General features: G+C 39.2%; 1 protein-coding gene across 9 annotated transcripts in view; it reads left to right on the top strand.

Moving 5' to 3' along the window:
• The window catches only part of ZNF516 (zinc finger protein 516), a 148,406-nt gene extending 134,909 nt beyond the window's left edge, over positions 1 to 13,497 (top strand). For 8 of the 9 annotated variants that reach the window (XM_089776329.1, XM_089776332.1, XM_089776336.1 and 5 more), the window contains 2 exons: positions 2,647 to 2,751; positions 11,765 to 13,497. In XM_089776329.1, coding sequence (XP_089632455.1) covers positions 2,647 to 2,751; positions 11,765 to 11,988 — 329 coding nt within the window. In that variant the 3' untranslated portion in view covers positions 11,989 to 13,497. Of the gene's footprint in view, positions 1 to 2,646; positions 2,752 to 3,639; positions 3,708 to 11,764 lie in introns of all 9 variants that reach the window. The other variant, XM_075921070.2, reaches the window with a different exon arrangement.
• The last annotated feature ends 347 nt before the right edge of the window (positions 13,498 to 13,844 follow it).

The raw sequence follows: 13,844 nt of genomic DNA, 5'->3' as shown, positions 1-13,844 counted from the left end.
TCACTAGCTATGGTGAGTGCACCGTATGAAAGTTCTGATGTTGCAGTCCTTACTTCAGCAAATTTCCTGATTTCCTTAGTAGAGTGGTTGAAATGGGACTCTTTCTTCAGACTGAACTCCCAAGTTTGGGCCCAGAATGCTTAGCCAAAAGAAATTCAAGTCCTGACCTAACGCCCATCAACATCAGCATGTGTCTTTCCGTTGTTTTCAACAGGCTTTGGATCAAGCCATGGTTATAGGCTATAAGGCTAGAGAGGACCATTAGGATCATCTGTACCATACCCTAATGAGTAACTCCTGTTGACTTAATTATGAGCGGCATCTGTGGATTGATGAGAAAATAAACCTAAGTTGTTCATTCTTGGTGTGAGTGTAGTTGTTGTCAGTTGTTGCATGATAACACTTAGGCTGTGGAGCTATTTTGGGATACTTCCAGTATCCTGAAATAGCTATTCTGCGTCTTTTGAGCAAGTCCTTCATTTCAAAATATAATTGGCTTCACTATTCTGATGTCCCTATAAATCTCTTACCAAGAGGAGTAAGGGACATTTTGGAATAGTGCTTTATTTCGAAAGCAGTGCCAGATTTTGAAATAAGCTATTTTGAAATTAACTCGAAATAAGCTAAGCAATTTATGTAGCTCAAATTGTGTAGCTTATTTTGAGCTCTGGGTACAGTGTAGACACACTCCTAGTGACTCCAGACAAGATCAGGGGCCTACTTTATATCGTAAGAGCCAATTCCTGTCCTAGAGAACATACAGTATGACTAGAGGAAACACAAAGACGGGGACAAAAGTTGTACATTTTAGGGATGTAGGGGGCAGGGGTGCAGCAGCGGTGTTCTACCCTTGAAATATACAAGAGTCCCTGCTTTGGAGAATTGGGGCACTAAGAAATTAAACATCTTTCTCTGAGCCACATAAGACATCAGTGGACTGGTCCAGTGCCTTAATCACGAGACTGCCATTCCTCTGTACGAGATGCCATTTCACTTAATCCCAAAAATGAACAGTTTGGAGATAATAGCACTGTTTTGATGGAGGAAAATGTATCAGGGTTCCTTTGGTCTCAAGAATGCAGTCTTAGTTCCGTCTTGTGAGGGACAGATGCTAATAGGGTTTTTTTTACAGTCTATTAGCTAGAAACTAGACAATCTGCTTTCATCTTTCAGAGATCACAGGGAAAATCTGTTCACTTTATTGATGTGAAACTACCAGGAAATCAGTGGAAGTTTGCTTACTCCTAATCATAAAACCTAATGCTGCTCACCTTTATTGACACACAACTTCCAATGATTCCCTATGAGTTTAATGTGAGTACTGGTGAGCAAGATTAGGGTTTGCTAAGCCAGTGTGTTTTGTATTGTCTCTCTAGAAGCAGTTCATTGGCAAGGAACACAGTTGGTGGTACTGCAATGAAGAGAGAGGAAACACTTGTACATTAGATCTTTTGAATTAATTTGTTAATGCGCCATTTATTATTATGTTATCATTTATGTGGTAAAACCATGTGGAGGGCTTCATTGTAACAGGTGCTGTACAAACAGTGAATGACAGTCTGGTCTCTAAACTGCTTTTCCCTTTTATTTTGTGGGCAGCACACCAACCAAATACGTTTTGAACATACCACGCTTTCTTGCTATAATTGAGTTAAATGTATAATTTAGTTTTTTAAAACAATTGCCAGTTTTTGCTAGAATTCATACTTTTTTTCTGTGCATTTATTATTATTAAATTAATAAAGATGCAGCTTTATTGACAGTCCCTTGTAAATTTGCTTTAAAAGCCCAGGCATTCCAATGGTAAATTAAAACATCATTTCTTTCCTTTTGAGGGGAGCATCTTACCAAAATAGAAAAGATGTTCAAACATTTTAAAGAAGTGCCCAATAAAAGTCAAATGTGTCTTTTTTGATCAGCAGCAAAAAGACAAAGACCAGCCCTTTAAGTCAGATACTGTAAACTGACCTTTGGAAAAAAAGGAGAGGTTTGAGTAGTTTTCCACAAATGCTAATGGCCTAGAAAACATGTTTACCAAGGGCTGGTAGAAGGCTGCTGCGTTGCTACTAGCTCAAAATGTCCGGAATGACACTTTCATTCACAGATGTCTTTCGTCTGTGCCTCAGAGGTCTGAGGTCAAAGCAGCACCGGCAGGCAGGTAAGCAGGGGCTAAAGGTTTGATCAGTTTGTGATGGCTCCACTCACTCTGTATTTGTCTCCAAGGTATTGCAGCCCGGGGGGGACATTCGGGCTCTGGTTCTGCTCACTTCCTATTATCCATGTGACTTGTCTCCGCCACGCTGGAGTCACTTTGATTTGCCTGATGTACTGCTTGACAAAGCTGGGTGATGGCTGAAAAGTGGATCCAGCTGCTCTGAAAAGCGCACACCTGACATGCCAGTCCTGGTGCGGGCACATCATGGGGAGCATTTTTTAATTCAATGTAATTTATGCATTCTTGCAGTCCTGTGTGTGCCTGGCCTGTCAGCCAGTGCCTAGATGAAGGCTGACAGTTGTCATCCAGGGCCTGAAGGTAGCCTCACATAATGACACATTAGACATACTAATGATGTTTTCTTCTGGCATAATGTTTTCTTCTCAACTTTCCTCTCCCCCTCCCTTTTGTCTCCTTCCTATCTACCACAGGGATGCTTAGGACACAAACACGCCAAGGAGACTGTGTCTGCATAGAATGTGGAAAATGCTTTAACCAGCCCAGTCACCTCAGGACGCATATGAGGTCCCACACAGGTATCTTTTATCACCAGCTTTTTGTTTTGTTTTTTAACCCAACTAACAGAATGTTCAATTTAATTTTACCTCCTGTACTAACCTAAATAATCTAAATTCTTCCCAATATGTAGTACCCTAGGTTTTGTTTTTGATTGGTATTGCTCTTGTTCTCTACATACTCCATACCTGACCTCCCCCCTTCCATAAAATTGCAATGCATTTGAGATAAGCCTGTTTGCAAATGCTTTATTTTAATTAGAGAGTAGGATACTCAGAAATGAATATGCTAATGAATTCTGTTGCCACCAGCACAAATTGAAATCAGAGTAGCCCCTTTCAGCAGAACATAAGGCTTTGCTTTCTTTCATTATAGCTATTGATGAGAACAGTTTTGTATGAAACCAGATCCTCCTTAGACGGGTCAATTATAAACACTAAAATTCCTGTCAGCCATTTTTACCCTAGAATGATCTACTGTTGAGAACGTAGCCAGCTAAAGCTACCAGTATCAAGATACCTCATAAGCATTACATGAGACAGTGAGACTAGTGGGTTCTCTTTGAGAAGTGTGAATGATGCATACATAAGCCAGTCTGATGCAAAATGACAGAGGCCAAATGGTAAGTAATGCAAGAAGAGGGTCCCTCTACACATACACTGATAATTAATGTTGTCAGTGATTGCTTTCTTCAGCACCGAAGTCTGAATTAAAAAGGGCAGTGCCCCTAGGCTGCCATTAGCACACTCTCTTACAGTAAGTGTTACGGTAAATTGGTATTTTCCGGCCACAGGCTAGTAGCTGGTGTCTTTTTTTGAATGTGGTTAATCTGTAATGGTCTCAAATAATGTACACACACTAACGAAGCTTGAATGTTCATCTGTTAACAAGCCCCCTTGTTCCCACAGTGGTATTTGAGTCTAATGGACTCCGAGGTACTGAAGTTCACACCACCTCCGCAGATGCCCCAAAACAAGTATGTTTTACAATTAATTGGGTGTTTGGTTTTTAATGTGGTAGCTGGGAAAAAGTGGCACAGTGATACTCATCAGTAAAGCACTGACTGTTTTATAACAAATGTGTAAATAACAGTGTTTCTCTGATTTTTAGAAACTAAAACTTTTTTTTTAGCATTTTACCCAAAACTGCTACATATAGAAAGCAGTTAAAGTGTAGGCAAAGATGTTAACGGTGTATTGTGGATGGAAGGGAAAGGTAATTGCATGATGCAAAAAGTGGTATATAAATATGAGATCATATTACGAGACTCACTAGACAGAGAGATTTGCTTTTACACCTCAGTATGTTATACATTTAAAAAACACAAATAACACTTGGTCTGTGTTTTTCTGAAGAGTATTCCTATCATGTTATCCTGTAGCTGATCTTTCTGAAAGGCTCTTACCTTTCAGTTTCTGTGGACTCTGTGTGGTGGTGTGTTTCCTGTTTCTAATGTACAGTGTTTCCTGTCCTGACAAACACTTCTTTCAGTTCTCTGAATTGGATTTTTTATGTTTTTAAAATAAAACAAAACCACTGCATCTATCTATTTTCTTCTTCAGCCTTGACAAGTGAGTTGTGGGCTTCATCTACTCATAAGCAGCTCTCACTTGAATTGCTATCTTGAATGTAGGATTGAAACCCTTTTTTCTCTTTTTTTATCACCACAATATTCTAGTCTTTCCCATCCTACCAAGCCCCTACATGCAGCTCTAGGGTAAGTGGGTGCAATTCTACACATGTAAGTGACTAGTTGACTATCCGATAAGCATAAGCTTATTGGATAGTTGACTCGTGCGACTAGTCGCTTCCCCCTATCTTACTGCCTCTATCAGGGAGAGGCAGCAAGGCGGAGGAGCAGAAGCCAGTGCTGGGGGGGAGGAGGGGAGCCAGCTTAAAAGCCACTTGCCCCCAGCACCACCCATGGTGCAGGGGAGATGAAGGCAAGGCGGGAAATGGTACAAGCAGGGATTGAAGCAGTCTCCACCCGCAGTAGTTCTGTTGCGATTCTGCTTTTGAAATTTACAAGTAGGTCAGTGGGGGACTTCTCCAAGCAGAAGCACTGCAAGGAGAGCAGGTCCGCGGGGAACTCCCCCATTGGCCCCGTGCTCCCTTCGGGGCTTCCTTTTGAAATGTACAAAAGCCCTGGTGGGTCTCTTGTACATTTCAAAGGCTCAGGCACCGCAGGGAGCATGGAGCTAGTCCTTCACTGGCCCCATGCTCCCTGCGGGACTTCTGTTTTTTAACTGTAGCAAGAACCCAGTAGGGCTCTTGCTATGGTTTAAAGGCAGAGGTGCCCTTATCGACTAATCAAATAGTCGATGGAAATCCCATCAACTATTCAATAAGTTAATCTAAATTTAACATCCCTATGCATTTCCATACCAGCTCTGTATATAGAACTTTATTAACTCTTAAGGACCTAATCAAAGGCATCATTAGAATCAATGATCCAAAACCATTCCCACAAGAAGTCATATCAGAAACCACAGCTTCATGGCATTCATGTACCACTCTCTTCACAAGGACTCTGAATAGTTTCTTCCATTGTGTTGGCTGTTGATTAAAGCCCAAGACTATTATCTATAAAATTTTTCTTTTTGTGCTGAACCAGCCATAGGGGAATAAAAGCTGCTATTTTTTGTTGACCCCTTGTTGCCCTGTGTGAAATTAGTTTGGTGTTCTCCGCCCGTTTTTCAGCAGGCAACGTGTCCACATCACCTAAAACAGTCAACAGAGTTGTTCCTAATTTGCATCTTAGCTGGTAATCTTCAGCAGAAGCATCAAGGATTGGAATGCATCATGGAGACTGAACCACCCTGTCCCCAGGTTATTGTGAGGTGGGCTGAATTGCTGCCGCCCATGCTGTTCCTATTTTGTGGATAAATGCAGGATTTCCCTTTAGGGGTGTTAAAGGTTAACCAGTAAGCCTCACCCTTAACTGGTGAGGCCGGGAGCAGCTCCCCACCTGCCATGGACAAGGGTCTGCTCCAGGTCGGGCTGGGGGAAGGCTGCTGCAGACAGGGGCTGCTCTGGTCATCCGGAGTTCAGGTGCCATGCAGACAAGGGCTGCTCTAACCTGTTAACCAATTAAACAGGATTTTACATCTTTACTTCCCTCCTCAGGGCAGTCAACATGCCACCTTTTATCAGAAATAAATTTACACGAGAAACTTCAGAAAAATAAAAGTCAACTTTAATGTATCTATGAAGGGGTTTTATCCAGTATATCAAGACCTACCACTAGAAACACAAGCACTAAACCATGTGTGCCTTTGAATTTATTTTTATCCTTATGACTAAAATATCTCCCCTCACAAAATAAATTTTAGCAATTTAATGATCTGGTGACTAGTGATTAAAAAAATCTCAATGATAGTAATAAGATTCATATATCATAGGGCTTTGAATTGAATCAGGAATCAGTGACCTTTTAAAACTGAAATGCAATCCCTGTTCCACAAAGAAGATACTGATTTTTTTTTTGGTATGGGGAAAGAGAGGCAGAGAAAGTAGAAACAGCAAAGATATGCCATAATTAGAGAATTAAATATTGAGAATGTAGATGAAGTCAATCCAAGAGTGTTCTGTTTATACTGATGATCCATTACATTGGTAGAAAGACATGACTCCTTAATAAAAGTATTTGACAGACAGTGAAACACTGTGGCTGTGAGAACTAGCACAATGGGGGTCTTTGGTGAACTCTCATAAATTCTAACATAAATTTAGCAAACCTAAGCATCTTTAAGTTGTCTGTGCTGTGGAATCTCTTTTGTCTCTTTATCTTTTCTGACTTGTCCCAGGCATAGCTGAGATCCCTGATTTTGAAGGCAATGCTTTTTGAAAGAAAAAATAAGATTGCAATTGGAAGTCTATTTTAAAATATTCTAAAACACAGACAAATTGTAAAAAGGTCATTTCTAGGAAGTAACAGCTATGGTACATAGCTTACTTGTCTTTACAAACTCATGCTGTGCTGCGTTTATTAACTAACTTCTTTCATAGCAAACTTAGTTCACTATTGTAATCTTAGTGTTTGTGTACATTGGTTGTAGCAGATTACACTACAACATTTCTCAGTGCAACAGCTTCCACAGGGTTGGGCAGAGGTGAGCTGCACCAATTTCTCAATCTCTTGACATTCAGTCTCTCTTCCACAGAAATTCCAGTAAAATCATCATCAGCCACAGATAATTTCTTTCCTCGTCTTTGTCACAATTATTCTTTAATTTCAGCCTTTGTCTCGGTTTGTGAGTGTCTTTGTCAGTTAAAATGAAAACAGTCAGTTATCTATTGTGGTCCGTGTTTTCATAATAAACAATGACTTTATGCACGCCACCAAAATTTCACTGGTAAGTCCCTGAGGTTTTAGAGAGAATAATTTCATTTCAACCTGCAACTCTAGAAGCTTTTAAAAGCATAGAATATATTAAGAACAATGCCTCCAGCACACTGGTAACACAATTATTTCCCAATTAAAATATTGTCACTCCACCTTTTTTTTTTTAATTGGGGACAGCGCTATTCTAGAGAGTTTACAGTTTAGAGTCAATTCAGGTTTCAGCAGTGCCATGCACTTGCTCCCAGCAAAATACAGCAGCCATCACTTACAATAGCTTTAGTATAAAGGTTTTTCACATGAAGAGAATTCATTGCATATAATGTTGCTTCCTTATAGGTAAGAAATCTTCCCTTGAGCACTTATTTAAAGTTAAAAAAATTAATTTTTGGTGTAAGACAGTATATCGCAATTCCCCGGACTCTTCTGTATTCAGATGATCAAACTTTTGGACACCTTGCCCTTATAAAAGAGAACTAGCAGATTGTGCAGTCCTAAATGTAGCAGTTTACAATAGTGTTATTAGTATTTGGGGACTTTCTAGTAGAATAATTTAAAGTCATCACTTTCACAATGAGTCTAAAATTGGTTGCCTAAAATTAGGCACCCAAAACCCTAATTTAAGGTGACGAGCAATCAATTCATTGGAAGTAGGAGGTGCTGACCACCTCTGAAAATCAGTTAGGTACCTGAATAAGTTTGACAATTTTGGCCATAGCCTATAGCTTTATAAACGTTAATTGTATCACCAGCAATGAAGAAATTATAACCAAATTAAATATAGGAAATAATTAGGTGGATGCCTGAGATGACATAATTTTTTCTGCTTTGTCTCTGCTTTTGCACAATCACTGTCTTAAAAAACATTTTTTCACTATACATCTTTCCTAAGAACCCTAGTACAGTTCCTGGTCTTCTAAGAAGGACAAACAACACACACACTACATGACCTGAGTCAATACAGGCAGTGCAAACTCAGGCAGATTTACTTGAAATGCTGCCATATTAAATGTTGAATATTCTGAATATTTTTATAAATGCTAAATATCTGAATATATTCATAATTAAGATAACACATTCCACAATGAATATGTATTATCATTTGGAATACACTAAATAGCATTCTAAAGACATGATCCAATAAGCGTAAATTCCAGTAGCACACTCCCGTCACATAAGGGGTACAAAATTAAGCCAGTTCCCTCTTGCAACAATCACTGTGAGTGTCTGAACAGACAGACTTGTGTGTCTCTGACTTTAAAAGCAGTGGATTTCACAGGTAAAACTGGATCTTGTGGCATTGTATTAAAAGACCAAGGTTGCAGTAGTTTGTCTTACAAATGGCATCAGTAGTGCAGTTTCTGGCACATATGCTGTTCTTTGGATCTTCCTGTTTCATTTTTTAAAAAACAACATGATTGTCTATCCTGTTGGGTTCACAGCCCATTCTTAGTTTTATGCTCAAATATTTTGTTTAAACAAAATGCTCTAGAAAATTTTAAAGGACAAGTATTTGCTCTCAGGCGGCATGATTTGCAAGATGGATGACAAGATCATGATTCATCATCTAATTGGGATGATACATGTAATTTAAAGCATCTTTATAGTTCTGTAAGCATAGGCATTGGTCCTATGTTCAAGTATGTTGAATTGTACAACTGAAACAAAAAAAAGCAAAAAAAAGTTTAAAAGCTGCTGATCAGAAAAATATTTGTCATTGGCACCTTGGAAATCTCTCTTTCCTGCTACTTCAGTGGTGCTAGAACCCACCGGCTATCATGCTTTGCAGATGACCAAAGGGGAAATGCAGCATTATGGTATTAGAGATTTGTTTGTTTGCTTGCTATTTCCTTTAGTGTGTTTATTCTTCGTGCTATAGTACCTTTTCTATTCTAGAGCCTCTCCCGGACAAAAATCGTTCATATCAAAGTATTATTAGTAGTATTGATCTGCAAAACATTAATAATGCCAACTAAATTCCTCTTTATAACATTTTGCTCACATACGAAATGTCAGTCCAGTTCCTTCCGAAGTTTTTTTTTTTTAAAAGATCATGATTAATGGAATTCATGTTCGCAACATAACTATTTAAAAATAACATTTGCAATAATGTGAAATGAACTATTAATCAAAATAATAGATAATGAACAAACAAATGGCAACCTAATTTGTCTCATTCATGGATGTGGATTATAATGTAAACAATCAAGGAATCATGTAGGTTGCTGCACTTGAAATAAGGATGTTTAATTGTGGTTAATTGACTAGTTGAGTAGTTGATGGAATGTTCATCGACTACTCAACTAGTTGATAGGCACTTCCGCATTCCTCCTTTGAAATGTACAAGAGCCCCTACTGGGGGGCTCATACATTTCAAAGGAGGAATGCAGAACTCCGCATGCAGCCCAGGGCCAATGGGAAGTCCTGCTGACTCCAGGCTGCACAGGGGGGGCGCCAGCTTTTAAATGTACAAGAGCCCTCAGCGGGGGACTCTTGTGCATTCAAAGCCATGGAACCTGGGGTCAGGTGGGGACTCCCCAGCTGCCCTCAGGTTCCTGCGCAGCTAACCCCAGGCTCCACAGCGCAGCCCCCTTTAAAACGCCGCCTCAGCGTTACAAAGGGGCCATGCCACACAGCTGATCCTGGGTTCAGCTGTGCAGCGTGGCTCCTTTGAAATACAGAGACAGCGTTTTAAAGGGGCAGCGCTTCACAGCTGAGTGGCACTGCCCCTTTGAACGCCGCTTCAGCATTTAGAAGGGGCAGCTGCACAGCTGATCCAGCTTGGGGCAGTGCACACTTTAAGGGCCAAATTTTCAGCGGTTACTTTTAATTTTCTGCTTGCAAAAACATACTTGTTTAATGTTGCAGTTCGCAATTTCAAGCAAATAAATCAATTACGGGACCTCCATCTACCAAATATGCACATGCAAGTGCAGTTGAGTAGGCAGTTATGTTGCTCTTTTTTGTGGGCATAAAGTCAGATGTTGCTCTAAAGCTAATTGAAAAGCACTGAGGTGCCCTGAACATGGTAGTGTTTACTGGGTGTGGTAGTACCTCCCCAAATTCCTTAATCTAGAGTGACTGTGTTTGCCTCCAAAAGTTTGAAGTCTCTTTCCCCACATTTTGTGTGATCTTCGTTAATGTGCCTTTTATCCTGTTTCTCTTATGATGGAAATTGTACATTCCCATTTGCTGACAGCTGAGATTTTTCTCTCAGTGTAGGAAAATTTGGCCCTTAGCACTGGTTGCCGTCTTTAAATCTGAAGTTAGGAGAGTTCTGCTAATTTGGCCTGTTTCGAAGGGAATTCCCAGACTCTCCCACCCACTATCACAGCTCTTAGTCCCCACTGTAGTTATATCTTGTGGGAAGATGATAACTCCTTTCATGTTATGTTGCTACTGATGGCACTTCATCTGTGGGTGGATTACAACTGGACCTGCAGGGCACATTTCCTTCCCAAGTACTGATTGGTTTAGCTGTGCTACTGAATTACCCCTAATTGCATCCTCAGGCCAGGGTCCTTTTCACAATTTTTAGCCAGAGAAACTGGGGCAAGATGTCCCTCTCCCCTGCGCCCCCCTCCCCCAATGCAAAGACTCCTCTCATGGTTCCCTGGTGTACCTCTAGCTGGCTTAGTGTGAGTGGTTTTAATGATAGTGCTTTTTCTTGGAATTGTGGCTCTGTCTCTTAGGCATGATGCAGCCGTACAAAAATGTAAAACATCTTTCTTAGTTTACTGCAGGAAATTCAGCATCCAACTAAGGAAGTTTTATCACATCTCTCGTTCAGTTACTATTTCCTACATTTCAAATATACTGCAGCCTGTACAGCAGCTCTTTTTCCTTTAATTTTGCTGCAAATCTTTCTGTCTTACCCCAAACTTTGGTAAATGTCATGAATCTCGGGCCAGCTTTAATTAGGAATTTTCTAAATCTATTAATGAAAGAGATGTACTTAATACATTATGTCAACCAGATCTGGGCTTTCTTTAGCTATTTCCAAAGCTGCCATGGGCACAGCTTGAAACTTGCTAGGATTTTCCATGGGTGTCGTATTTTATGTTGTGCTAATATTAAATGGTCTGTTTCACTTCATCAGGGACTTTAGCTTAAGGTTAATGTATTTATGTAAGATTAATCTTGCCATGTTGTTTTAGTCATCAAGATTGCAAACTGCATTGTTCATACAGTGATTTCTGCATGTCATTTGCTGCAAGCTCCCGTTTAGAACCAGTTTTATCTTGCAGGTCACTTTTTTTTAAAGAATATCTCTTTCTGCTTTTCCAACATGGTTATTATTTAAGAAAATTGGTAAAAATCCTTTAAAAAAAACCTCTTTGTTCATATATAAATCCCTTTCTGTTACTGCAGAATTCTGATTTTTTGAGTTCTTCCTCTCACAGCCATTCTTAACCTTTTAAGTGTTCCTTCAGTCACTTTTGTTTTCTATTCCGGTATGTCAGGCAGTTTATAGGAACCTGACATGGTTTTCTCTCACTGGAAATTATTTAAAAAATAACTCTTTGATGTATTAGGTCAAAATTAGTGTGCATAATGCTAAAAAAAGTAGCTAAAATGTGGAGGAATGTAAGATCTCATCATAGGAGCAGAGATGTAAGTGTTAATAGGAAGATTATACTTTGGAAACAAAAGGAAGGAATGAGCTTTTCTCTTCTTTTTTTTTCTTGTAGGGGAGAGACCATTCCAATGCAGATATTGTCCATACAGTGCCTCTCAGAAAGGGAACCTAAAAACACATGTGCAGTGTGTGCACCAGGTACCCTTTGACAACAGCCAGTACCCCGATCAGCGATTCCGACAACTTCAAAACGATGATCCCAACAACCCCATAGAAGAACAGCTGGAAAACTTCCCTAGAAGCCATCACGTCTCTGGAGTCACTGTGCTAGAGTGAAAACAGTTCTCTGCTAGAATGGAAATGCTTCTGCACTGTTAATCATTTTAAAATAAATGAAGATGCTACACATGATATATATAAATTGACGTACTAATCAGTCCCATGGTTCCTTATTTCCTTTATAATAAACAGTCGAGTTGGCAAGCACTGTGGCAGTGCAAGGCATCTATATTAATCAAGATAAGTTTGAGACACTGGAAAAATTAAACTATATGTGATTTGGACAGCGTGAAGAATTTAAGTACTGTAACAAAAACCTCCCTGATGCTCAGAACGACTATTTGATACATTTGAAAAACAGCAGTGGATTTGGGAGCCGAAGAAGTATTAATTAAGGAAACTGCCACTGCTTGTCAAGCCGCAAAGTAAACTTGAAAAAAGAAAAAGAGGGGGAGCGAGAAAGAGGTGGCATTTGGTGCTTGAGAGAGTAGTGCTTGATGAAGGACTGAAGAGAAGACCATCATTCTACAATGGTTTGTTTCATTACAGTTTGGGGACCAGTTGCATTTCTAAGTCTTGTTCTTGACTGCACACCATTAATACTATGTGAATATGGAAAATGAAACACTTCCACAGAAAGACTTATATTCTGCTTTGGAAAAGAAAAGCTGATTGAACACTAAAAAAAAGAAAAAAAAAGGCTTCGGTGTTTTACTCTCAGGACCTTTTTTGTAACAGGGCTACTTTCTTTGACCTGATCACAAAGGAAGTCTGCACGTTTAAAAAAATTATTCAGCTGTTTAAAGCCGCTGATCTGTACATTTTTAATAGAAAAGGAATTGTTGAACAAGTTCAGGCTGACCTAGGCCCTTAGGGTACTTTATGCTCCTGCATTTTTGTTCAGCAAGCCAGTTGCCCTTCCTTTCTGGGCTTGGTGACATTTTGAAAAGATGAGTAACTTCTTTTGTGGTGGCAGGTTAATGTTTATATAATGTGTCATGTCTTGTACTTGGTGATCACTGGTGGTGTTGGGGGGGAAAGAGCTTTATATACCTCTTCTACAGTAACTCTTTTAAATGCAAATTTTCAAGGTGGGGGTTGTGGCACATAACAGGTTGGCAAACCATGCAGTGTAAGCAATTCAAAAATGTATTCCACAGATATAAATATTTTCTTTTCTCATTGCTGTGACACTATGTGTGATGGTAATATTTCTGAGAGTTTCAGATTTTGCACATATAATTTTATGCATTATCAAAAGTAACTGCTGCCTTGAAAGAAAATGTTCTGTGAAATTTTTTGCAAAAGCTTTACTAGGTTTTTTTTAATTGTAACATTTTGTAAAGGCAGGAAATGAATTAAAAGAAACTCGCATGCTAAATATATTTTTCAAAAAAAAAAAGCAATAATTTTACATGTACAGAAATGGTAACCTTTAATATCAGCGAGAGCAACAGTTTACTTAAAACAATAATGAAATAGTGCTGTTTTTGTAGTAAATGGGCTTCTGACACAAAGATTTGTCTAAAACCCCCCATAAAGTGTGATTTTTCTGTTCTAACCCTTTTTTTGTTTGTTTGCCTGTTTATTTTGTTTGTTTTTTGTTTTTAAATCTAGTCAATAATTGGTTCTGGCTACTACTTGTTACTTGTTGTGAATTACATGACCGTTGTTACTTTGCAACACTTGCAAAAATGCAAATATAACTTTCTTATGTAATTTTTGTTACTAATTGTTCCTCATACTTTACATAAGATGTATACCAGAATTCTCTATAGTCCTGGTGTAGTTAGGAATGCCTGTGCAAATACTTATAATTGACTATCATTGACTGTTCTATAAAGTTATTTTGAGGGAAGTCACATATAGAAACATTCCATTGTGCACACACACACAGGCTCACACAACTGCTG

This window comes from Pelodiscus sinensis, chromosome 2, assembly GCF_052426305.1.
Source record: "Pelodiscus sinensis isolate ZL-2025 chromosome 2, ASM5242630v1, whole genome shotgun sequence".
Taxonomy (NCBI): domain Eukaryota; kingdom Metazoa; phylum Chordata; order Testudines; family Trionychidae; genus Pelodiscus; species Pelodiscus sinensis.
Note: the sequence above shows the minus strand (reverse complement) of the source record. Positions and strands in the feature narration are given on the sequence as shown.